The sequence below is a fragment of the Archocentrus centrarchus genome, chromosome 14 (genome assembly GCF_007364275.1).
Source record: "Archocentrus centrarchus isolate MPI-CPG fArcCen1 chromosome 14, fArcCen1, whole genome shotgun sequence".
Taxonomy (NCBI): domain Eukaryota; kingdom Metazoa; phylum Chordata; class Actinopteri; order Cichliformes; family Cichlidae; genus Archocentrus; species Archocentrus centrarchus.
In genome coordinates, this window is record NC_044359.1 from 244,598 (window position 1) to 270,589 (window position 25,992).

General features: G+C 44.7%; 1 protein-coding gene across 1 annotated transcript in view; it reads right to left on the reverse strand.

The window, feature by feature from the left end:
• Nucleotides 1-25,992, reverse strand: part of oatx (organic anion transporter X) — a 32,598-nt gene that overhangs the window by 6,165 nt on the left and 441 nt on the right. Inside the window, exons 2-14 of the mRNA XM_030746795.1 lie at nt 21,611-21,778; nt 21,399-21,472; nt 14,560-14,689; nt 14,352-14,455; nt 14,120-14,274; nt 13,853-14,021; nt 13,629-13,752; nt 13,442-13,557; nt 13,234-13,288; nt 12,947-13,106; nt 12,484-12,592; nt 8,237-8,315; nt 8,020-8,147 (exon numbers count right to left, since the gene is read on the reverse strand). Coding sequence (XP_030602655.1) covers nt 8,020-8,147; nt 8,237-8,315; nt 12,484-12,592; nt 12,947-13,106; nt 13,234-13,288; nt 13,442-13,557; nt 13,629-13,752; nt 13,853-14,021; nt 14,120-14,274; nt 14,352-14,455; nt 14,560-14,689; nt 21,399-21,472; nt 21,611-21,778 — 1,571 coding nt within the window. The remainder of the gene's footprint in view (nt 1-8,019; nt 8,148-8,236; nt 8,316-12,483; nt 12,593-12,946; nt 13,107-13,233; nt 13,289-13,441; nt 13,558-13,628; nt 13,753-13,852; nt 14,022-14,119; nt 14,275-14,351; nt 14,456-14,559; nt 14,690-21,398; nt 21,473-21,610; nt 21,779-25,992) is intronic.

Here is a 25,992-nt window from a genome sequence, read left to right on the forward strand (position 1 = left end):
TCCAAATAGCATGGATACTGACCAAAAAGAAAAGACCATTCACAGATGCTGAAACGGTGAAAGAGTGCATACAAGCTGCTGTTGATGAGGTGTGACGGATGACAAAGTTAAACAACAGGTGATATCTTCAATTAAAACAATCCCTCTGTTGGACACAACAGCTGGAAGGATGGTGGAAGTTTTAGCCACAGACGTTTTTGACACTCTTCTTGTTCAACTGAGAAAAGCTGAATTCATATCCCTGGCTGTGGATGAATCCACGGACAATTCGGACACCGCTCAGCTTTGTATGTTTGTGTGATTTTTTGATGGTCACTGTTTCAAAGAGGACATACTGGGATTAATACCACTGGATGGGCATACTACAGGAGAAATTATTTTCCAAAAGATTGTAGATTTTTTTCGAGACAACAGACTGGACTTGAAGCGTGTCAACCTGCTCGTTACAGATGGAGCTCCCTCGATGGCAGGGAAGATCAAAGGACTGTCTGCACGGCTGTCTGCTGTTGCACCAAAAATGAAGTCGCTGCACTGTCTCATTCATCAGAGTGTCCTTTGTGCACAATTAAGTGGTGAGTTGAAAAACATCATGGACTCTGTCACGGCTACAATTAACTTCATCAGATCAACATCTAGTCTCCAGCACAGACTGTTCTGCAAACTTCTTGGCTTAGGTCAAGATGGCGGCGCGCACAGACGCAGCGGCTCACGGCTCTTCCTTTCGGTGCTCTTTTTTGTACTTTTTGTATTTCATATTTGTTAGTTTTGGTGCATTTGTCTCTGCAAACAACTGCTACACACGCCAGGATCTTGTGGACATTGGCTACCGGCACAAGATATCAGTATCGAGTGATTTTCACTACACTCATAACATCCCAGACGCTATAGCGAGACCGCCGGGGGCTCCGTGCATTGTTATCGGGTCTGGAAGGCGCCGCCGACGGCGGAGGGAGAGGAAGCAGAAGCAGGGCTGCAGGTCCGGCTTTATGCTGAAGCTGAAATGCCAACCACACAGGCCTCCTCTGCCGAGCCTGTATCTCTCCAACGCCAGGTCCATGGTAAATAAAACAGACAACCTAGAGTTAGAGCTGGCTGTAAATCGCTATGTTCGTGACTGTTGTGTAATGATTATCACCGAGACCTGGCTAAACCCCCACATTCCCGATGCTAGCGTGCAGCTAGCAGGCCGCACTCTGCTACGCGGAGATCGGACCAAGGACTCCGGTAAGAGCAGGGGAGGGGGTCTCTGTATTTACGTGCATGAGGACTGGTGTAACAACGGAACAATCATAGACAAACATTGTTCCCCAGACCTCGAGTACATGTCTGTAAGATGTCGGCCTTTTTTTCTACCCAGAGAGCTAACAGTAGTGATCGTCACAGCTGGGTATATAGCTCCCGATGCTAACGTTAGCATGGCGCTCTCTCTCCTGCTGAACGCCATTAACGAACAGCAGCGGGTCCACCCCGACGGTGTTCTTATTATCGCGGGAGACTTTAACAAGGCCAACTTAAAGACTGTACTCCCGAAATTCCACCAACATGTCAAATGTTCTACAAGAGGGGAGAACACTCTTGACCATGTTTACTCCAACATTAAGCACGCTTACAGAGCCAAACCCCTCCCCCACCTCGGCCAGTCCGACCATCTTTCCCTGCTGCTCACCCGAGCATACACCCCCCTCAGATGGAGAGCCAGGCCTACTGTAAAAACCATTACAACCTGGCCTGAAAATGCACTCTCCGACCTACAGGACTGCTTTGCATACACAGACTGGGACTTATTCGAACACGAGGACCTAGAAACATTCACAGGGACGGTACTGGACTACATTAGGTTCTGTATCGGAAATGTGACTGTTAGCAAAAACATCCGGGTTTTCCCTAACCAGAAACCCTGGATGAACAGCCAGGTCCGTTCACTCCTCAAAACCCGTGATGCTGCCTTCAGGTCAGGCGACAGAGCTCAGTACAGTGCTGCTCGAGCTGACCTGAAAAGAGGAATTAAAAAAGCCAAAACGGACTACAGGAGGAGAATAGAGTCCCATCTGTCCAGCAATAACACACGGGAGGTGTGGCAGGGCATTCAGAACATCACAAACTTCAGAGGCTGTGATGTGACTGCAGGAGACCTGAGTGTGTCACTAGCAGAGGAACTTAACTGTTTCTTTGCTCGCTTTGAGACACCTCAGGACCACCCATCTGCTCCAGTCCTGCCCCCCCCACCAGGCTGCACCCCACTCACTGTCCAGGAGCATGAGGTACGGCGTGTGCTCCTGGCAGTGAACCCCAGGAAGGCTGCCGGACCAGACGGAGTACCTGGCAAGGTGATCAGAGCGTGTGCCCACCAGCTCACCCTGATTCTCACCAGGATTTTCAACCTCTCCCTGGCCCAAGCAGTCATCCCCCCCTGCCTAAAAACAGCCACAATCATCCCCGTGCCCAAAAGGTCATCTGTCACCAGCCTAAATGATTACCGCCCTGTGGCCCTCACACCGGTAATCATGAAGTGCTTTGAGAGGCTGGTTCTCCAGCACATCAAAGACCACCTGCCCCCCACTTTCGACACCCATCAGTTTGCATATCGTGCAAACAGATCCACAGAGGACGCCATCGCTGTAGCTCTCCACTCTGTGTTGAGCCACTTGGAGCAGCAGCAGAGCTACGCTCGCATGCTCTTTGTGGATTACAGCTCAGCGTTCAACACAATCATCCCGGACATTCTCACCACCAAACTGCACACCCTGGGCCTCCCCCCTCTCACATGTTCCTGGATCAAGGACTTCTTAACCAACCGGCCCCAGACTGTGAGACTTGGCCCCCATCTCTCCTCCACCCGCACACTGAGCACTGGCTCCCCACAGGGCTGTGTGCTGAGCCCCCTCCTGTACTGCCTCTACACCCATGACTGCAGTCCGGCCCACAATAACAACCTCATCGTCAAATTTGCTGACGACACCACAGTGGTCGGACTCATCTCAAAGGGAGATGAGGCAGCTTACAGAGAGGAGGTCCTGAAGTTGACAGCCTGGTGTTCAGAGAACAACCTGGTACTGAACACCATGAAAACCAAAGAGATCATCATCGACTTCAGGAAGCACAGGACTGACCCAGCTCCCCTCTACATCAACGGCGAGCGTGTGGAGAGGGTCCACACCTTCAGGTTTCTCAGTGTCCTCATCTCTGCTGATCTCTCTTGGTCAGATAACATCACAGCTGTTATCAAGAAGGCTCAGCAGCGACTTCACTTCCTGAGGGTCCTCAGGAAGAACAACTTGAACTCAAACCTGCTGCTGACCTTCTACCGCTCATCCATTGAGAGCCTGCTGACGTACTGTATCACAGTATGGTACGGCAGCTGCACTGAGGCAGACAGGGTCAGGCTTCAGAGGGTAGTCAAGACAGCACAAAGAATCGTTGGCTGCCCTCTCCCCTCCCTGATGGACATCTACACCTCCCGCTGCATCAGCAGAGCCAGGAACATCATCAAGGACAGCTCACACCCTGGCTTTGACCTGTGTGACCTGCTGCCCTCTGGCAGGCGCTACAGGTGCATCAAAGCCAGAACAAACAGACTCAGGAACAGTTTCTTCGCCAGAGCAATCACCACCCTGAACTCACACACTCACCCACTGTAACTGTGCAACACCCACATCTCTGCAATATTATATTATTCATACTGAACAATATCTGACATTCCTATATTGTGTAATATCCAGTATTCATTCACTAGTGCAATATTCATTCACCAAGTGCAATATTCATCATCTTCATTATTATATGTATACACGTATTTACTTTCTTGCAATGTACAGATGCACCAATGTAGGTATGTATATATATATTTTTACACATTCTATTTTTTGTATATTTTACACATTGTTTATTTTCTGTATATCTCTTGATCATATTGATTATACTAGATTATAATATTTTTATAATATTTTTATTTTCATTTTAGAGAGTTTGATTTTCTGTTACATGGCACTGAACAGGAGTGGCCCTCCAATCTCATTGTACATCCTGTATAATGACAATAAAGGCATTCTATTCTATTCTATTCTATTGCTATTATGTCAGCTGATCATTTTGACCTACTTTTGCATCACAATGTTAGATGGTTAAGCCAGGGAAATGCACTCATGAGAGTCTGAACTTAGCAAGGAAATTATCACTTTCCTTCATGAGTACAAGCACAAGAAAGCTGAAACATTTCTGAGAAATATGCAGGATGATAAATTTGTGTCTGAGATGTGCTTTTTAACTGATATCCTTCATCATCTGAATGTACTTAACTTGGGACTTCAAGGGAAGGATAAAACTGTTGCTGATGTGGTTGAAAAGCTAACTGCTTTTCAAAATAAACTGGACATTTTTTCTTCTGATCTCAGGAGCAGACTGCTGCACTTTCCCATCCTCAGTGACTTCATCAAGTCATCACAAAGTGGAAGAGTGACACAGGTTATGTCAGATTTTCTGGACAACTTGAAGCACAACTTTGCACACAGATTCAATGACTTTGACATCCCCAAAGAGTTGCTGCATGTTGTGAGGAACCCATTCACCAGCACTCCCAACATTTCCCCCAAAACAGGAGAGTTCCTGAAGTTGCATTACATTGATGAAGGTCCCCTGCAAGTGGAGATGATTGAAATACAAGCATCACATGATCTGAAAGACGCTCTTCTGGAAAAAGGCTGCACAGAGTTTTAGACCAAGTATTTTGTCCCAGAGAAGTACCCAAACATATAAAAACTGACTATATGTGTGTTAACAATGTTTGGATCAACATATACGTGTGAATCCAGCTTCTCGCACATGAATGCCATAAAAATAGACAATCGTGCAAAACTGACAAATGAGCATCTTCATTATTGTTTGCGGATTGCTGTCACGTCATATTAGCCTGACTTTTCTGCTCTAGCTCAGTCAGGGAAATGCAATTTTTCTCACCAGATGCAGAAGGACTTGAACAGTAGAAGCAGCAGTAGTACAGGCTTTTCTGTTTGTTTTTTTTTTTGTTTTTTTTTTACTTGTACAGTAGTAAGGAGAATATTAGTCACCTGTTTTTTGTTTGTAAGTTATTGCCATCAGCACACACCCAGAAAATTGCATGTGACTGATTTCAATCTTACCAAAGCCAGTCATGTTTGCTAGTTATTTGCACTAAGAACAGTTGCTGTGAATTTATGTGACCGATTTCAATCTTACCAAACTTGGTTATGTTTACTAGTTGTACTAGAAGCCAGCAGTTTCTATTACTGTCATTTGACTGGGATTCAAATAAAAATGCTGAAAATGTCATGGTGCTTTGTCTTAATTGTAGATTCAATAGGAGTAAGAGTCCCGAGAAATGTGTGGCCCAATTCAATTCAATTCAATTCAATTTTATTTATATAGCGCCAAATCACAACAAACTGTCACCTCAAGGCACTTTGTATTGTGGGTAAAGACCCTACAATGATACTGGCAAAAAGCTGGCATGGCAAAAAGCCTCATGACAATTTGGCCCGTGGAAAAATGTAGTTGAATACCCCTGCCTTAGACAGTTTGAGTGTAGGTGAAGTTGGTTTCGGTGACCATAAATCTGTCTCTTTTAATATCTCTTTTACTTCAGTCTTTTTCTGGAGTTTGTACTAAATGCAGGCGCTTTACTGATGACTGTTATTGTTAAGTTTTCTTCTCTTTGTAATTTTTCACCCTCCTGTGATGATAATGTTGAGCACCTTGTAAACTCTTAATGAGCATTGCCTAATTATTATTGATCAGGTTGCGCCTTACAAAATTAATCATCACTGTTATTTCCTGCTCACCTTGGCTAAATAATCAGACTCGTGGTCTTCGACGTTCCTGTTGAAAAGCAGAGCGACTATGGAAGACCACGGGTTTGACTGTCCATAAAGAACATTTTAAAGAACTGCTCTACTCTTACAATGAAGCAGTGAAAGAGGCAAGGTCTTCTTATTTTAGCAGTCTCATAAACTGTAGTAAAAATAATCCTAGGATATTCTTTGACACCATTAATAGCACTGTTTCTCCCCCACCTCAGCATGCATTGATAATAATCACTGCAATGTATTTCTTAATCATTTTGTAAATAAGTTGATGGACTTAAAATCCAAACTCTCCATTGGTTCTTCCCCTTTTGAAGATGACCTTCAGTGCTCCTCATCATTTACTTCCTTTTCTCCAATTATATTAAATGACTTGACTAGTATAATGGATAAGATGAAACCCTCTTCATCCTCATTAGAGATCGTACCTCCTTCTGTCCTGTTTGGTTCTCTTGCAAGTATTGGTCGTTCGCTGGTGTCTATTATTAACAGTTCACTGAGATAAGGTTGTGTTCCTTCCTATTTTAAACATGCTGAGGTAATTCCTTTACTTAAAAAAATCTAATCTTGATGCCAGTTCAGAGTTGCCAGTTCTTTCTCTGGCATTTCTTACCATTTTTATACTGTTGACATTCAGCTGTACATGTCTTAAGCCTCACCAGTTGCATAGGCTGTCCACACTAGTTGACTGTTTATCCCAGATCAGTGACTGGCTCTCCAATAATTCCCTTGTATTAAACTCCGACAAGACCGAGGCCATGATTATAGCTCCTCCTGATATTCATTCAAGTATCAGTCAGGTGATTGCTTCCTTTTGCTCACCTGCAAAAACTACTGTTCGTAATCTTGGAGTAGTATTTGAGTCCTCCTTGGGGTTTGACTCATATATAAAATCAATCACACGTTCCTGTTTCTTTCACTTATGGAACATTTCTAAATTGACAGCTATAGTCTCCTCCTCTGATCTGGAAAATATTGTTCATTCATTTGTGTCATCATGCCTAGATTATTGTAATGCCCTTTTTACCAGCTTAGAAAAATCATCTCTTTCACACCTCCAAGTAACACAAAATGCTGCAGCTAGACTCCTAACTCACTCTAGCAAACAAGCACACATAACCCCTTCTAAAAGCAACTGGGAGCCAATGTCTTTTAGAATTCAGTTTAAAATTCTCATTCTTGCATACAGAGCACTAAATGGACAAGCCCCAGACTATATTTCCAAACTAGTTGTTGAACATACTGCTGCTCGCTGCTTTCGTTCACAAGCTCAAAATCTTTTAGTTGTCCCACATACAAGACTAAGGACCAGGGGAGACAGAGCTTTTCAGGCAGTGACGCCAAAGCTCTGGAACTGTTTACCACTCCAGCTCTGTTTAGCTGACACTGTGGCGTCTTTTACAAACCAGTTCAAAACTGTTCTGTTTAACCAGGCTTTCTGTTGACTTTATTTTTATTCTTTTTCTTTTAATATAGTAATGTTAATATGTTTTTAACATGGTGTTTTATCTGTTTTTTTGATATTGTGTTTTAATTATTGTACAGCACTTTGTGACTTTTTGTTTGTGAAAAACACCATATAAATAAACTTTACTTACTTACTCACCTACTTACTATTCCTTAATCGATTTGGCTTTGTGGCAGGGAGTATTATCCTGCTGAAAGAGACCACAGCAATCAGGGAATACAGTTTCCTTGAAAGGGTGTACATGGCCTGCAGCAATGCTTAGGTAGGTGGTACGTGCCATCCACAAGGATAGCAGGACCCAGGGTTTCCCAGCAGAACGTTGCACAAAGCATCACAGTTCCTCTGCCAGATTGCCTTCTTCCCATCCTTGTGCCAGATGTTCCCCAGGTAAGCAACATTTTTGATAGATATTGACCACTGCCCCTGACTGGAGCTGCAGTTTTGGAGATGCTCTGACCTAGTCATCTAGTCATCACAGTTTGGCCCTCATCAAACTGCTCAAATTCTATGCTGCCCATTTATCTTGCTTCTAAAATGTTCACTTGTTCCCTCCTATATGTTATATGAATCAACCCTCCTAATAATTCTGCTTTGCCTCGCTGTTCAGCTTCGCTATATATATCTTTATATATCTTTACAGCTACTGTAGCTGACCTAGTGAAAGAAGCTAATAAAGATGGCTCTGCTAATGAAGCTAGCAATTAGCTGGTAACTCACCACTTGGCCTCCACGTCTTCGATAGTGTCAGGCAGTGGCACATTGAGGGTCTCTGGCAGGAAGCAGGCGAAGCAGCCTGCGAGCACGGCTGAGCCGCCATACACCAAGCTGGGCAAAACAGGGAGTACCTGGGAAATATATAATACTCAATCAGGTGTTTCTCTGTATTGATCACCTCAATGAAATAATCAAGGGATGGTTAGATTATTTACATTACCTCATCTAGGATGAGGACGGCAGGTGCCGCCATGCTGCCAGCTCTTGCCATGGTGGAGACGAAGCCCATCCCTGTCTGCCTAAAAGCACACGCACACACACACACGATATATGATCAAAATGTCCGCTATTTAAATCTATTTACACATGAGCAAACAGGAAGTGATGTGATGCATGAAAGAAACAAAGCATTTAACGTATCAAAGCAACACGAACTGAAAGATCAGACGTCCTCAAAGAGTAGCTTCTTATGTTTGGCATTAGCAGCACTTGTTACTCATAGCAACAGAAAAATATAAACAAAAAAATAACTGTTACATTGTAACTGGCTTGCCCACCTGTGTGAGCTAATGTCTTAGGTCCATGCTAATCTCAGAAGCTAACAAACATTATTTTTATTCAGTCATCACGTTACACAGAAAGTGTGAAATAGTTCCTATAAAATCCAGGATCGGTTTGAACAAAGAGTGACTGAATAGGCTGAAACACACAACCCGGCCTGTGTTCTTAATAAAGCTACCCAACCCTACCCAACCTTCCAAAGTAGAAAACATGTAACTTCAAAAAATATATTTGTAGAGCATTTGAAAACCAAAAGGGAATTACACATTTTCAAGCTGATCAGCATTATTCCATAATTTAACCTCAGTGTGTCTCTGTGTGATCATAGTAACCATCCTTGTTAACCTGTATTGCTCTTTTTTTGTGTTATAACATTTGAATTTATTGTTTTTGAAAAAGTCTATCCCCACAGTTCCACACAGTAAGAAAAGTAAGGAACTATAAGTGAGCAATAAATTATATAGTGTATCTTGTAGGTTAATACCTCTCTTGTTTTATAAAGAATTGCCAACAACTTAGAAATTTTTTCCTTTAGTCAGTGTCTTGTTTCCATTTTAATTTGTGTAATTTGTTCTAGACTCAGTTCAAACTCTAGTATTAGAATACAGCAGGTGGAGACAGAAACAAAATGGACTTAAATCCCAGTTGGAGAATCATTCTCTGGAGAAAAGATGTTCAAATTGTTTATTCTTCATAGAAATGGAGCAGCAGGGAGTACATGCAGAACTGGACCTGGGACGCATGGAGTATGGGGTATGTGTGTGGCATCTGAACACAGCACACAGTTACATAAGTTAATTAAGCATTGTTGATTCTCCCAGAAATCTTGACACAGAAATGTGTAGTTTATGTAATACTTTAACAATGCAAAAAGAACTGGTAAATGGTAAACAAATAACACATTCAAGCTGACTCATCAGGTAACACAAGGGCATCCATAAGCCTGCCTGGACTAGCATATGGATGCTACCCACCACATGCAATGCAAAGATACAATTAGCTGCCACAACGGGCATGGGTTAAAAGGTCATGCAACAGACCTTACAGGTAACAACCTATTATTCACAGTTTCATAAACACAGAAGAAAATGTTCAGTGCATGGGAAGCATCTTAATTGCTTGTTACATTTGCTGCTGTAGATGAAGGGGCAGCCAGTCATGTGACTGTAATTAACTCTTTCACCACAAGGTGTCATTGCTCTGAAATTAAACAAAATCTTTTCTTCCGTTGATAGGGTGGCTGTAGCTCAGGAGGTAGAGCAGGTCACCTACTAATTGGAAGGTTGATGGTTTGATTTCTGGCTACTCCGGGCTGTGTGCCAAAGTATCCTTGGGCAAGATACTGAACCCCAAGTTGCTCTCTGATGTGTGAGTATGAATGTGTGTGAATGTTAGACAATAACATTCACACACACTAGACAAAATAAATAAATAAATAAAAAGCACTTAGCTTAGTTACATAGTACTTGTATGAATGGGTGAATGTAAACATGTTGTATAAGTGCTTTGAGTGCTCAGTTAGAGTAGAAAAGCGTTATATAAGAACTAGTCCATTTACATTCCAGCTCAGAAACAGGACATGAGGTCTTATTTCCTGCCTGCTCAGATAACACTAAACGGAATAATAGCTGGCTTTGGAGAGAGAAAGAGCTTCAGGGAACAAAATGGTTTCTCACAGAGGGGTCTCCTGATGGCTCGGTGCCAGTACACATGTACATATGGTCAGAGCAGCAGGAGTGAGCTGAGGCTGCACAGGACACATAATGTTGGTAAGTTGGGGCTGTGTAGAGCTCAGTGTCAGCAGACTGGAGCTGTCGGCCCCACCCTCAGGGTCCACATTTCCTCCTGCGGGAATCATAATGCGATGTGGTGATGAGTGATCAAGCTGAAGGAGTGGGGAGAAAATGGTCTGCTGCTGCAGCAACCGTGTGGCAATGAAAACCGGAGTGAGGAGGAAGCACTGGACTGCCCAAGCTAAAGAGTTCATAGCGGAGACTCATTCTTAGCCAGTTTACTGTGAGCCAAGAACACATTGTCAGGAAAAGCCAGGAGAAAGGTTGTGGAAGATTTAAAAAAAAAAAAAAAAATCAATGAGATAGCCTGTGTATGTGTCTTAAATGGATCTTTGTAGTTGATCACGCACAGGCAGTAATCCTGAAGCTGGGCAATTGCTCAAGTCTGTGAGGTCCATATTTGTGGTCATTCTTTCATAAACCGCTGTGTAACACTTAGGACTTGGAGGGCAAGGACTTTAAACTCAAAACAGCTTTAATGCTGGAGTCTTTCAAAAACAACCAGGAACAAGGAACTAGACTCTGGATATACACGCAGAACTGGAAAGCACATAGTAAGAGGGAATGATGTGACAGAACAGCGGGAGACTTGGAAAATATTCACTCACAGCAGGTAATTGGGAAGATGGGAAACAGCAGGGAACCCAGCTGAAATGTATCGATTCATTGGGGAAACAAAACCAGGGTAGCAAAACTAAACACAGAGTATAAGAAACAAGACACTATAAAAAAAAAGACAGGTAGTAACTAACACAGAGACACAGACTCAAACATCTGAATGTGACCAACGACAGAAAAATGGAGATGCACAGGACAGAATACAGAGACGAGACTGGGATGGACTCAGCATAAAAGGAAACAAATGTCAAAAAACTGAAACCCAAAACAAACTCAGAAACACTAGAAAATACTCAAAGTGCAAGAAATAGAACATTAATCATGTTCCAAAGCAAAAATCACAAACTCACAAAAGTTACATTGTAGCTGTTAAAAAAAAATCTTATTATAATTTTAACATAAATAAAAGCTATAGTTTTCATAAACTGGTCAGTACCACCCAGGTGTTCTATAAATGCAAGTCAAAACTATACTCTCAAATTTAGTCAAATGAAGTCAGCAGTCCGTGTGCCACTGCACTCACCTTATGTCATGGTCCTGGGCCATACGCCCAGCATTTTGTGTTTAGTTCTTTTAGGTTCTGTTTCCCAGTTTGAATTTGGTTTTGATTCTTTATTATAGTTTCTAGTTCTGTTATTAGTTATAGATTTTTATGTATTATTCCTGATTACCTTTGTACTTCATGCCATCCCCATGTCTCTGTGCTCCAGTGTTTGGGCCCTCGGTACCGTTCCTCTTGTCTCATGTGTTCTGTTCCTAATGTTATGACAAGTCTGCATTTCTGTCCCTGTGCTTATATGTTTCCTGTTTACTTTGTCAGTCTTCGTCTCTTATGCTGTGTTTAGTTTTACTTCTTGGTCTTGTCTTTTGTGATTCCCTGCACCTGTGCTTCCCACCTGTTGCCTGTTGCCTCATTAGTCTTTGTGTCTATATTGTCTGCATTTTACCCTGGTCCCTTATCAGTGTTTCCCCCGACTGTGTGTCTTCCTCTGTGTTTTCCTTAGTTTACTTCTGGCACCTGACCAATCCCAGGATAAACACCGCTACCATGTTCAGTGTCATTCCTCAATAAAACCACGTTTAAGTTCCATTTTTTGTCCTGAGAGTCCTGCATTCTGGTTCCTACCTTGCCTGCCATGCAGCAACCATGACATCTTAACTCCATGTGACTTGTTTTATTTCCTGAGGATGACTGTGTTTGGCAATTTCAGGATTTTTCATTGTTAGGCTCTTGTTGACTCAACATTACTCTTAAGGTTTTTAGATTGTCTCAACACTTCTGTCTTTTGATTTACAAACTTAGCACTAATTGCAAGCTTGATTTTGTTATCCTTGCCTTGAAGGGTGTAACAGGTAGATATTTTTCTCTTTTCTAAGCAAATGTTCCCACTGTTCAGGAACATTGAACAACTTGTTCCTCTGGAGTATGTAACTCCTCAGATGGTATCTTGTTGCATTAATGAAATCTGATCCTTGAATTTTATTTCAGTCTCACCTGATGACAGTCGGGTACAGCTCGCCGGTGTACAGGTAAACGGTAGTGAAGGAGGCCGAGGTGAAAGCTTTACCCAGACAGGCCAGCGTGGTCCTCAGAGTCTGCATCTCTGTGGGGTTAGACCAGGACTAGGATCAGGATCGGGATTGGGAATAGGATTTGGATCTGGATTAGAATCAGGTTTAAGGTCAGAATCAAGTATCAGGATTAGGATCAAATTAAGATCAGGATATGAATTAGGATCAGCATCCAAATTAGAATCAGGATCGTGGTCTGAATTAGAATGAGGATCAGGGTAAGAATTAAAATCCAGATCAGGTTCTGGATTGGGATAAAATCAGGATCAGGATTCAGATCCAAATTAAAATCAGGTTCAGGATTCTGAAGAGGACCAGGTATAGGCTCAGAATTGGGATCCCAGTATTCAGATCAAAATCAGGACCAGGGTCAGATTAGGATGTACCTGTGGGGACAAAGATGTTGGCAAAGATGATGGCGGCTGACAGGAACAGACAACCTGCCTGAGAGACCCGCCTCCCCAGGTAACTGAGCGTGCCCAGAGCAAACAGTTTGGCAGGAATATCTACGGCCCCAAAGATGATCTGCATCAGGTAAATACTCACCTGGAACAACAACCAGCCAATACAAAGGCAGCTCAGTTGAACCAACCAGTCGGATGAGAGGAGAGGTTTCAACAGGTATACTGGAACTTCAGCAGATAGAAAGGAAGACAGGTATTGGGTTACTCACCCCAAACTTCTGCAGGTCCATCGCCAGACCGTAGTATGCAAAACTAGTAGAGAACCTACACAGAGGTGAGTACACGGGTGTACAGGTAAATACCAGAACTTTGGTTTATTCAGTATGTACATAAATACAGATAGAAGAAGCAGGCAAATGGATGAGAAGTAAGTGAGGCAGGTGAACAGGTGAGGAGGTGAGCAGATGTGTGTCTAACCAGACAGCCAACAGACAAATGGAGATGCGTCTCATCCCTGGTGTCCTCAGCAGGTCAAAAACTGTGAATGTTGAACGAGCCGACTCAATCTCTTTTTTCATGTGAGAATGGAGCACCTGCAGTCACATGGTATGGAGCTCAGCATCTGAATGGACAGCTTGTACCTTTACACCAGTGGATGTGTTACCTCAGTGGTGATCTTATCGATCATCTCTGATTTCCCGTTGATTCGAGCGACTCGGTGAAGACTCTTCAATGCATCCTCAGAGCGCCGATTCAGAACAAGCCAACGAGCTGACTCTGAGTACCACCTGACCAATCAGAAAGCAGAGAAAACTACCTAACCAATCATAGTGTAGACAGAAACCATGTGACTAATCACTAGTCTTTTATTTTGGAAGTCTGACTGACCAGCTGTAGGCGAAGAACAGGAAGTGAGGTGCACAGACAACCAACTGCAGCTTCCTCCAGTCTCTCAGCCAATAGGCAAGCCCAGCCAGAACCATCTGGCCAAAGGTGAAGAAAAAGGAAGTAAGCGTGCCGACTACTGTCCTTGACTTGGTTGGGATCCACTCCACCTCTGTGGACAGATAAGTACAATGTCAGTAGACACTCAGGTGTAGATATAAAGGCAAATGGATAAATAGACTGGTAAACAGTTTACAGGTAGACAGGTACTTAGGGAAACTGCGTTGAGGATGACCCCAGATACCGCCATCCCACTCAAAAACCTGAAAATGCAGTAGGCGGAGTATGTGGGGGAGAGGGCGGAGCTACAGCCAAGCACAGCAAGTTGCAGGTATGACCAGATCAGAATAGACCTCCTCCCAAACCTGAGAGACAGAAAGAGAGGGGTCTGGTTGCAATGCTCACATGAGACAAAGAACAGGTTTACAGAGGTAAGTCTCACCTGTCTGACAGGCCCCCATAGATTATGGCTCCCGTTAAAACTCCACCCATATAAATGGTCTGAATCATCTGTTTGAGAGGGCGGAGCGAGCAGACCAGACTCCACTGCAACACAGACAGGTGAGAGACTGACAGGTAAGAGACTGGTGACCTCGTTAACATAATGGTAGCACTCCATGTTAATAAATTTGCCATGTGCCTGCCGTTACCTCAGAGACGGTGGTGGCAAAGAACTCTGACTGGTCAAAGGTCCATCCATCGATACAGTCTTCGGTCTGCAGTTGGCTAATGTTAGCAGAACTGTTAGCAGCTAACAGCTGCCACTGAGGTGTCACATACCTGGACAACAGGTGCAACAAGAAGTGATGTCACAGTCAGTTTATTTGTCTAAACCAGGGCTGTCAAACTCAATCATAGGACGGGGCAAAATTGAAGACACAGTCTGAGTTGCAGGCTGAACAGGATTAAAGATAATAATTTTAATCAGCAATATAAATTTAAATGGTTAGAATACAGCAACATTTTCCTCAACACATTAAATAAAATATAAAATTATATTTTTCTTCAAACATAACATGAAAAATAAATATATTTTAAGTTGATGAAAATTTGTTAATTTTTCAGGTTAAAACTGTCTTGTGAATTTCCTGGACACACTGCATAACCTGCAGTGTGTCCAGTTTATCAGCAAAAAGCACAGCTGCAAACACAGCGCTGGAGACCTGTTCTGTTTTTTTTTTTTTGGGGGGGGGGGGGGGGGGGGGGGGGGTGACAATCACACACATAATCACACGGTCCCGGCCCTGAAGCTGCAGAGAAAAGCCGACTCACACAGCCATCGTTCATCCTGGAGCCCTGTTGAGTCTTTTGCTTTACTTTTTAATGACATTGACCAATTTTCTCAGGAAGCAAAGATGGGCACCTGTGTGATAAGGCACACCACCAAATTCAGAAGTTTTACCTCCAAAACAGCAGGTGATTTAAACCTTTGCCCCTTGTAAAGTTCACTGTCTGTGTTATAGCTTATGAGGACTTTGCTCTGCATCGTTTCCTGCTGTGTAACATAGGGATACACTGTCAGCTCACCTGTGCAGATCTCCCACAGCATCTTCTCCCGTATCCCGTAAGAAGAAGAATGAAGAAAGCGGGACGAGGAGGCGATGAGAAGAAGATCAGGTAGATAGAGAAGGGCCAGGTTGTGGATGGCTTTGAATGTATTTAGAAGAATTTTGAATTAAATTCGGAATTGAGCCAGTGGAGCTGCTGTAGGACTGGGGTGATGTGGTGAAATGAGGGGTTTTAGTGATAATGTGAGCAGCTGAATTTTGAACCATTTGAAGCTTCTGGAGGGATTTGAGAGGGAGGCCAAAGACTATGAACAAGGATGGAGGTAGTGTGCAGGGAGAGCTGAGACGATTAATGTTTCGGAGATGAAAGCAATGCAGTCCGAGAAATATTATTGATCTGGGAGTGGAAAGATAACAAGGTTGAAGTTGAATATTTTTTGGGATGCATCGCTGTTTCAGTTTCAGCCCACTGAAAAACAATTTATTTCAATATGACACATAGTAAAACTATGTCCATGACATTGAGGAGGGTGGGATAAGTATCAATGCATGCCATATCCAATCTAGAGGCTTTTTAGGAAATATGTGATTTTGCTTTTGGATAGGTTGGACTGTTTTTATCCAAAAGATGTTTAGTTTTGCATAACTGTGCAAATGCACCTAATTACAGACTAGTAAATAAGCCATTTTTAATATATAAATAATAATTATTCCTCCGTGAATCGCCACCTTATCGTGGTGGAGGGGTTTGTGTGCCCCAGTGATCCCAGGAGCTATGTTGTCCGGGGGCTTGTCCCCCTGGTAGGGTCTCCCATGGCAAACTGGTCCTGGGTGAGGGTCCAGACAAAGAGCGGTTCAGAAGACCCCTATGTTTGCAACAACGAGGGAACAGTTTACCCTGCCCGGGATAGGGTTACCGGGGCCCCACCCTGGAGCCAGGCCTAGGGAGGGAGCTCGAGGGAGAGCGTCTGGTGGCCGGGCATTAGCCCGTGGTGCTCAGCCGGGCGCAGCCCGAAGAGGTTACATGGGCCCGCCCTCCTGTAGGCCCACCACCCGCAGGAGGTGTCGTAGGGGTCGGGTGCAGTGTGTGTCGGGCGGTGGCCGAGGGCGGAGGCCCTGGCGGACCGATCCCCGGCTATCAAAACTGGCTATTGGGACATGGAATGTCACCTCTCTGGTGGGGAAGGAGCCTGAGCTAGTGCGTGAGGTTGAGAGATACCAGCTAGATATAGTTGGGCTCACCTCAACGCATGGCCTGGGCTCTGGAACCAGTCTCCTGGAGAAGGGCTGGACTCTGTTCCAGTCTGGAGTTGCCCTCGGTGAGAGGCGGCGAGCTGGGGTGGGTATTCTTGTATCCCCCCGGCTTGCTGCCTGTACGTCGGAGTTTACACCGGTGGACAAGAGGATAGTTTCCCTGCGCCTTTGAGCTGGGGAATGGGTCCTGACTGTTGTTTACGCTTATGCGCCGAATGACAGTTCAAAGTACCCACCCTTTTTGGAGTCGCTGGGTGGGGTGCTGGAGGGTGCTCCATCTGGGGACTCCATAGTATTGCTGGGAGACTTCAACGCTCACGTGGGCAATGACAGTGAGACCTGGAGGGGCGTGATTGGGAGGAACGGCCTGCCCGATCTGAACCCGAATGGTGTTTTGTTATTGGACTTCTGTGCAAACCACAGTTTGTCCATAACGAACACCATGTTCGAACATAAGGATGTCCATAAGTGCACATGGCACCAGGACACCCTAGGTCGCAGGTCGATGATCGATTTTGTAATCATATCATCAGATCTGCGGCCGTATGTTCTGGACACTCGGGGGAGCTGAGCTGTCAACTGATCACCACCTGGTGGTGAGTTGGATCAGGTGGCGAGGGAAGATGCTGGACAGACCTGGCACACCTAAACGTAGTGTGAGGGTGTGGTGGGAACGCCTGGCAGAAGCCACAGCCCGGGAGATCTTCAACTCCCACCTCCGGCAGAACTTCGACAGCATTCCGAGGGAGGCTGAGGACACTGAGTCCGAATGGACCATGTTCCGCACCTCCATTGTTGAGGCTGCTGCTCAGAGCTGTGGCTGCAAGGTGGTTGGTGCCTGTCGTGGTGGTAACCCCCGAACCAGATGGTGGTCACCACAGGTGAAGGGAGCCATCAAGCTGAAGAAAGAGTCCTATCGGGCTTGGTTAGCCTGTGGGACTCCGGAGGCAGCTGACAGGTATCGGCAGGCCAAGCGGAATGCAGCTCGGGCAGTGGCCGAAGCAAAAACTCGGGTGTGGGAGGAGTTCGGTGAGGCTATGGAAAAAGACTTTCGGACGGCATCGAAGCGATTCTGGCAAACCGTCAGGCGACTCAGGAGGGGAAAGCAGTGCTCCACTCACACGGTTTATAGTGCGGGTGGGGTGCTGCTGACTTCAACTGAGGCTATAGTCAGACGGTGGAAGGAATACTTCGAGGACCTCTTGAATCCCACTGACACGCCTTCTGTAGTGGAAGCAGAGTCTGGGGACGAGGGAGATGACTTGACCATCACTGGGGGTGAGGTCACTGAGGTAGTTAAACAACTCCTTGGTGGCAGGGCCCCTGGGGTGGACGAGATTCGCCCTGAGTTCCTGAAGGCTCTGGATGTTGTAGGGCTGTCTTGGTTGACACGCCTCTGCAACATCGCGTGGAGATCTGGGGCAGTGCCAATGGATTGGCAGACCGGGGTGGTGGTCCCCATCTTTAAGAAGGGAGACCGGAGAGTGTGCTCCAACTTTCGGGGGATCACACTCCTCAGCCTCCCCGGTAAGGTCTATGCCAGGGTGCTGGAAAGGAGGGTCCGTCCGTTAGTCGAACCTCGGATCCAGGAGGAACAATGCGGTTTTCGACCTGGTCGCGGAACGCTGGACCAGCTCTTTATCCTCTCAAGGATATTCAAGTGTGCGTGGGAGTTTGCCCAACCAGTCTACATGTGCTTTGTGGACTTGGAGAAGGCATTCGACCGCGTCCCTCGGGGTGTCCTTTGGGAGGTCCTGTGGGAGTATGGGGTGTCTGGCCCGTTGTTGCGGGCCATTCAGTCTTTGTACAACCGCAGTGAGAGCTTGGTCCGTATAGCCGGTAATAAGTCGGATTCGTTTCCTGTGGGTGTTGGACTCCGTCAGGGCTGCCCTTTGTCACCGATTCTGTTCATAATTTTTATGGACAGAATATCTAGGCGTAGCCAGGTGGCGGAAGGCTTCTTCCTCGGTGGCCTCAGAGTCTCATCTCTGCTTATTGCGGATGATGCGGTTCTGTTGGCTTCATCAGGGGGTGGGTTCCAGCTCGCAGTGGAACGGTTCGCAGCCGAGTGTGAAGCGGCCGGTATGAGAATCAGCACCTCTAAGTCTGAGGCCATGGTCCTCAGCCGGAAAAAGGTGGAGTGCTCTCTCCAGCTCAGGAACGAGTTCTTACCCCATGTGGAGGAGTTCAAGTATCTCGGGGTCTTGTTCACGAGTGATGGGAGAAGGGAGCGGGAGATCGACAGACGGATCGGGGCTGCTTCTGCAGTGATGCGGACGCTGCACCGGTCTGTCGTGGTGAAGAGAGAGCTTAGTGTAAAAGCGAAGCTCTCGATTTACTGGTCGATCTACGTTCCTACCCTCACCTATGGCCACGAGCTTTGGGTAGTGACCGAAAGAATAAGATCACGAATACAAGCGGCAGAAATGAGTTTCCTTCGAAGGGTGGCTGGAGATAAGGTGAGGAGTGCGGCCATCCGGGAGGGGCTCAGAGTAGAGCCGGTGCTCCTCCACATCGAAAGGAGCCAGTTGAGGTGGCTCGGGCATCTGATTAGGATGCCTCCTGGCCGCCTCTTAGGTGAGGTGTTCCGGGCATGTCCCACTGGGAAGAGGCCCCGTGGTAGACCCAGGACACGCTGGAGGGATTATATCTCTCGGCTGGCCTAGGAACGCCTTGGGGTCCCTCCGGATGAGCTGGAGGAGGTGGCTGGGGAGAGGGAAGCCTGGGCTTCTTTGCTTAGGCTCCTGCTAGCATGTCCCATCCACTGAACCTTGTAACTACTGAACAGCCCTGACATATAAGAGTCATGATTCTGCAGTGTGGCAGGATAAGGACCCAAACACAGGACTCAGGAGGGAAAGCATGAACTCAGAAATACACAACTTTGTTTCTGGATGCACATCAGGTACAAGGAAACCAGAAAGCTCACCTGGAGCTAATAGGTCAACAACTAGGAATACTCAGGGACACTGAAACAGGAAACACACCTGAGTGAGACGATGTGACAAAGAACAAGAGGACACAGATGATACACACACGAGGTGATCAGGGAGAGAGGACACAGCAGGGAGCACAGCAGAACAAGACAAGGGGAGTAAAACTGAATATGATACAAAGTAAAACAGGAAGTAGACATGGACACAAATGCTGCCTTGAGGACACAGGGAAGCAGACACACTGAGGGACTACAACACCTACACTAGAGCAGAAGATCATAACTAGACACAAGAGGAGGAGTTAAACTACAGCACAAGGAACAGAGACCAGAACTAAAATCCACTTAACAGGAGACCAAACCAGAAACAATGAAACACCAAATAGAACCGGGAACAGGGGAACCCAGAGAACTGAAACAGGATTAAATAGAAAGTGAACAACAGCCAAGAACAGATCTCAGAAAGCTGAACTAAGAAGCCTGAGGATAGAAACAATGAAACCAACCAGGAATTAGCAGAAAAAGACAAAAATTCAAAACTGCAAAAACACAATAAACTATGAATCAAACAGTAACATTAAAAAAATGCAAAAATGAAAGTCCTAAAATTATAAACCCACAACCATGATGATAAGATCCAAGCAAAATGTACATTAACTAGTAACACACTGAGGACGGTGACACAGGCTGACAGCTTGTTTTTGACAGACACACAGCGACATGATAAATACCATACTTAGCCAACTAGCGATAGCTAAGTACGTTTGGAGCTGGTTACAAACTAAACGTGTTGTAATTGCTCATGGAAACATACCTTTGTCTTTTTTCTTCCTCCAATCTTCTCCTTTCCCTCCTCTCTGCCTCACAGGGACAGCTCCTTTCTGACACATTTCTGTTTCGTAGCTTCATCCACAAATGACCAAAACTGACAGACCATCAGGTCACCTGGAGCACTGCTGATGCACAGCCTGCCCAAACTACCTGAATTCATCTTGACACAGGCACTCAGTCAGCAAGAAGCCTACTCATTAAATTAGTGTTGTTACAATTGTACAAATATGAAGAGGTGGAATAGTTTCTTATTTCTTTTAGGAAACTGGCATTTTCAAAAAGGACAAAGTTTCATTACAAATGTGGGTGAGCTTGAGGGCCCCCTGACCACCAGGGGGCCCTATGCAGCCACATATGTCGCCTATTCCTCAGGCCGGCACTGGACAGAAAGATCAGCCAATCTGGCTGGACTGGCCAACAGGTTGAAGTCAGCAGAGCAGCTGGCATTCTTGCGAGGCCGATGAGTGGTGGACCAGATGGAGTAGATTTAGACATGTCGAGTTGGAAGTTTCAGCAGGACCCTCGCTGAATAAATCTCCGGCAAGGCAGGAGAGTGATGTCTGGGTGGCGACACAAAGTCACCGGCAGAGGCCCAGACAGGTGCCAGCAGAGTCGAAGGAGCTCAGCAGCCATGAATTGAAGAAGACCTGACACAGGTTGATTCAGGAGTGGTAGAAGAGTCCAAACAAGAGCAGACCAGATCTAAATCACACTGACCCACATTATGAGTCACAGCAGCCAGGTAAGGGCATGAAGCCCGCTGATTAGAGTGTCAAGGAGTTAAACTTGTTGCTTGCCCAACTAAAAACTGAAGTGATGAGTAACTGAGAAAAAATAGATCACGTACACAGAAAAAAGTCCAATCGGTCAAACAAACACAACGTGAAAAGTTTTCTCGGCGAGTAGCGGCTGTAAAATGCATCAGCGTCCACTCAACCGGAAATTAAAGAGGAAACATTACCTCCTGCAACGGGCCAGTCTTTTTCCTGAAGAATCGGGAGGGATGAACACTTTCAGCAGCTGCTTCTCATCCACCTGAAACAACCAATCCCATTCATCCATCACATTGAGCTGCCAATCAGAGCAAAGAAATCATTCATCCCTGTGATTGGCTGATCTATTTATCTGGTTTACAGAAGTAAAATCTAGAAGACAGGTAGTTAGACAGGTCACCTGGTGAAGATGCGACATGTTGGTCAAGCTGTGATTGGCTGGCAGGCTGCAGTAGTGGGCAGGGACTCCAGAGACAAAGTTGTTAAGCAGGTTCTGACTCGCCATCAGCAAACCAGGTAAACTGATCAGGGTCACGTGGATCCACTGGTACCTGCCAAACCCACCCACCTTGCCATAGCAAAAGGAACCACATTACAATTCAGTTCAATTCAATTCAATTTTATTTATTTAGCGCCAAATCACAACAAACAGTCGCCTCAAGGCACTTTGTATTGTGGGTAAAGACCCTACAATAATACAGAGAAAACCCAACAGTCAAAACGACCCCCTATGAGCAGCACTTGGCGACAGTGGAAAGGAAAAACTCCCTTTTAACAGGAAGAAACCTCCAGCAGAACCAGGCTCAGGGAGGGGGGGTCATCTGCTGAGGGGGGCTGAGGGGAGAGAAAAGACATGCTGTGGAAGAGAGCCAGAGATTAATATCAATTAATGATTAAATGCAGAGTGGAGTATAAACAAAGTAAATAAGGTGAATGAAAAGAAACAGTGCATTATGGGAACCCCCCAGCAGCCTAGGCCTATAGCAGCATAACTAAGGGATGGTTCAGGGTCACCTGATCCAGCCCTAACTATAGGCTTGATCAAAAAGGAAAGTTTTAAGCCTAATCTTAAAAATAGAGAGAGTGTCTGTCTCCCGAATCCAAGCTGGAAGCTGGTTCCACAGAAGAGGGGCCTGAAAGCTGAAGGCTCTGCCTCCCATTCTACTCTTAAGTATCCTAGGAACCACAAGTAAGCCAGCAGTCTGAGAGCGAAGTGCTCTGTTGGGGTGATATGGTACTATGAGGTCTTTGAGATAAGATGGGGCCTGATTATTCAAGACCTTGTATGTGAGGAGAAGGATTTTAAATTCTATTCTAGATTTAACAGGGAGCCAATGAAGAGAAGCCAATGTGGGAGAAATCTGCTCTCTCTTTCTAGTCCCTGTCAGTACTCTAGCTGCAGCATTTTGGATCAGCTGAAGGCTTTTCAGAAAGCTTTTAGGACAGCCTGATAATAATGAATTACAATATCCAGCCTAGAAGTAATAAATGCATGAATTAGCTTTTCAGCATCACTCTGAGAAAGGATGTTTCTAATTTTAGAAATATTGCTCAAATGCAAAAAAGCGGTCCTACATATTTGTTTAATATGTGCATTGAAGGACATATCCTGGTCAAAAATGACTCCAAGATTTCTCACAGTGTTACTGGAGGCCAAAGTAATGCAATCCAGAATAAGTATTTGATTTGACACCATGTTTCTAAGATTTGTGGGGCCAAGTACAAGAATTTAAGTTTGATCTGAATTTAGAAGCAGGAAATTAGAGGTCATCCAGGCCTTAACGTCTTTAAGACATTCCTGCAGTTTAATTAATTGATGTGTGTCATCTGGCTTCATTGATAGGTAAAGCTGAGTATCATCTGCATAACAATGAAAATTGATGCAGTGCTTTCTAATAATACTGCCTAAGGGAAGCATGTATAATGTAAATAAAATTGGTCCTAGCACAGAACCCTGTGGAACTCCATAATTAACCTTAGTGTGTGAAGAAGACTCCCCATTTACATGAACAAATTGGAGTCTATGAGATAAATATGATTCAAACCACTGCAGTGCAGTACCTTTAATACCTATAGTATGCTCTAATCTCTGTAATAAAATGTTATGGTCAACAGTATCAAAGCTGCACTGAGGTCCAACAGGACAAGAACAGAGATGAGTCCACTGTCAGAGGCTGTAAGAAGATCATTTGTAACCTTCACTAATGTTGTTTCTGTACTGTGATGAATTCTGAAACCTGACTGAAACTCTTCAAATAAACCGTTCCTCTGCAGATGATCAGTTAGCTGTTTTACAACTACTCTTTCAAGAGTCTTTGAGAGAAAAGGAAGGTTGGAGATTGGCCTATAATTAGCTAAGACAGCTGGGTCAGTGATGGCTTTTTAAGCAGAGGTTTAATTACAGCCACCTTGAAGGTCTGTGGTACATAGCCAACTAATAAAGACTGATTGATCATTTTTAAGATTGAAGCATCAATAATTGGAAAGACTTCTTTGAACAGTCTAGTAGGAATGGGATCTAATAAACATGTTGCTGGTTTGGAGGAAGTAACTATTGAAGTTAACTCTGAAAGATCAACTGGAGCCAAAGAGTCTGAACAAATACCAGCAGTGCTGAAAGCAGCCGAACATGAAGATCAATCTTTGAGATGGTTATGAATAATTTTTTCTCTAATGTCTAAAATTTTATTTGTAAAGAAATCCATGAAGTCACTACTAGTTAAAGTGAAAGGAATACTCGGCTCTACAGAGCTCTGACTCTTTGTCCGCCTGGCTACAGTGCTGAAAACAAACCTGGGGTTGTTCTTATTTTCTTCAATTAATGATGAATAGTAAGATGTCCTACCTTTATGGAGGGCTTTTTTATAGAGCAACAAACTCTTTTTCCAGGCTAAATGAGCATCTTCTAATTTAGTGAGATGCCATTCCCTCTCCAGCTTACAGGTTATCTGCTTTAAGCTGTGCGTTTGTGAATTATACCACGGAGTCAGGCACTTCTGATTTGAAGCTTTCCTTTTCAGAGGAGCCACAGTATCCAAAGTTATACGCAGTGAGGATGTAAAACTATTGACGAGATAATCGACCTCACTGGGAGCAGAGTTTAGGTAGCTGCTCTGCACTGTGTTGGCACTGAAGAGCATAACAATGAAGGAATTAGATCCTTAAACTTAGTTACAGCACTTTCAGAAAGACTTCTACTGTAATAAAACTTATTCCCCGCTGCTGTGTAATCCATTAAAGTAAATGTAAATGTTACTAAGAAATGATCAGACAGGAGGGGGCTTTCAGGGAATACTGTTAAGTCTTCAGTTTCTATGCCATATGTTAGGACAAGATCCAGAGTATGATTAAAGTGGTGGGTGGGCTCCTTTACATTTTGAGAGAAGCCAATTGAATCTAACAATAGATTAAATGCAGTGTTGAGGCTGTCATTCTCAGCATCTACATGGATGTTAAAATCACCCACTATAATTATTTTATCTGAACTGAGCACTAAATCAGATAAAAAGTCTGAGAAATCAGACAGAAACTCTTGAGTAAGGACCAGGTGGACGATAGATAATAACAAATAAAACAGGTTTTTGATTTTCCCAATTAGGATGGACAAGACTAAGAGTCAGGCTTTCAAAAGAATGAAAACTTTCTCTGGGTCTGTGATTAATTAATAAGCTGGAATTGAAGATTGCTGCTACTCCTCCTCCTTGACCTGTGCTTCGAGCATTCTGACAGTTACTGTGACTCGGGGGTGTTGATTCATTTAAACTAACATATTCATCCTGCTGTAACCAGGTTTCTGTAAGGCAGAATAAGTCAATATGTTGATCAATTATTAAATCATTTACTAATAGGGACTTGGAAGAGAGAGACCTAATGTGTAACAATCCACATTTAATTGTTTTATTCTTTGGTGCAGTTGATGAAGCTGTATTATTTATTGTTTTTGAATTTTTATGCTTAAATAGCTTTTTGCTGATTTTAGCTTTGTTTTTTGGTGGTCTGGGAGCAGGCACCGACTCTATGGGGATGGGGTTTTTGGGGGATGGCAGGAGGAGAGAAGCTGCAGAGAGGCGTGTAAGACTGCAACTCTGCTTCCTGGTCTCAACCCTGGATAGTCAGGTTTTAGGGTTAATAAATTTGGCCATATTTCTAGAAATGAGAGCTGCTCCATCCAAAGTGGGATGGATACCGTCTCTCCTAACAAGACCAGGTTTTCCCCAGAAACTTTACCAATTATCGTTTTTTGGACACCGCTCAGACAGCCAGCGATTCAAGGAGAACATGCGGCTAAACATGTCGCTCCTGGTCTGATTGGGGAGGGGCCCAGAGAAAACTACAGAGTCCGACATTGTTTTTGCAAAGTTACACACGAGTCAATATTAATTTTAGTGACCTCCGATTGGCGTAACTGGGTGTCATTACTGCCGACGTGAATAACGATCATACCAAATCTACGATCAGCCTTAGCCAGCAGTTTCAAATTTTCATGAATGTCACCCTGGAAGACATTTGACTATGGTCACTGGTGTCTCTAGCTTCACGTTTCTCAAAACAGAGTCGCCAGTAACCAGAGTTTGTTCCTCGCCGGGTGGAGAAAAACGGTTAGAGACGTGAACAGGTTGGTGGTGTACCCGGGGCTTCTGCTTAGGACTACGCTTCCTCCTCACCGTCACCCAGCCGGCCTGTTTTCCCTGCTGCTCGGGATCTGCTGGGGGGGAGCCTGGGCATTAGGTCTGTTCGCTGTCCCTTGTTCAGATGACCCCCCCTCCCTGAGCCTGGTTCTGC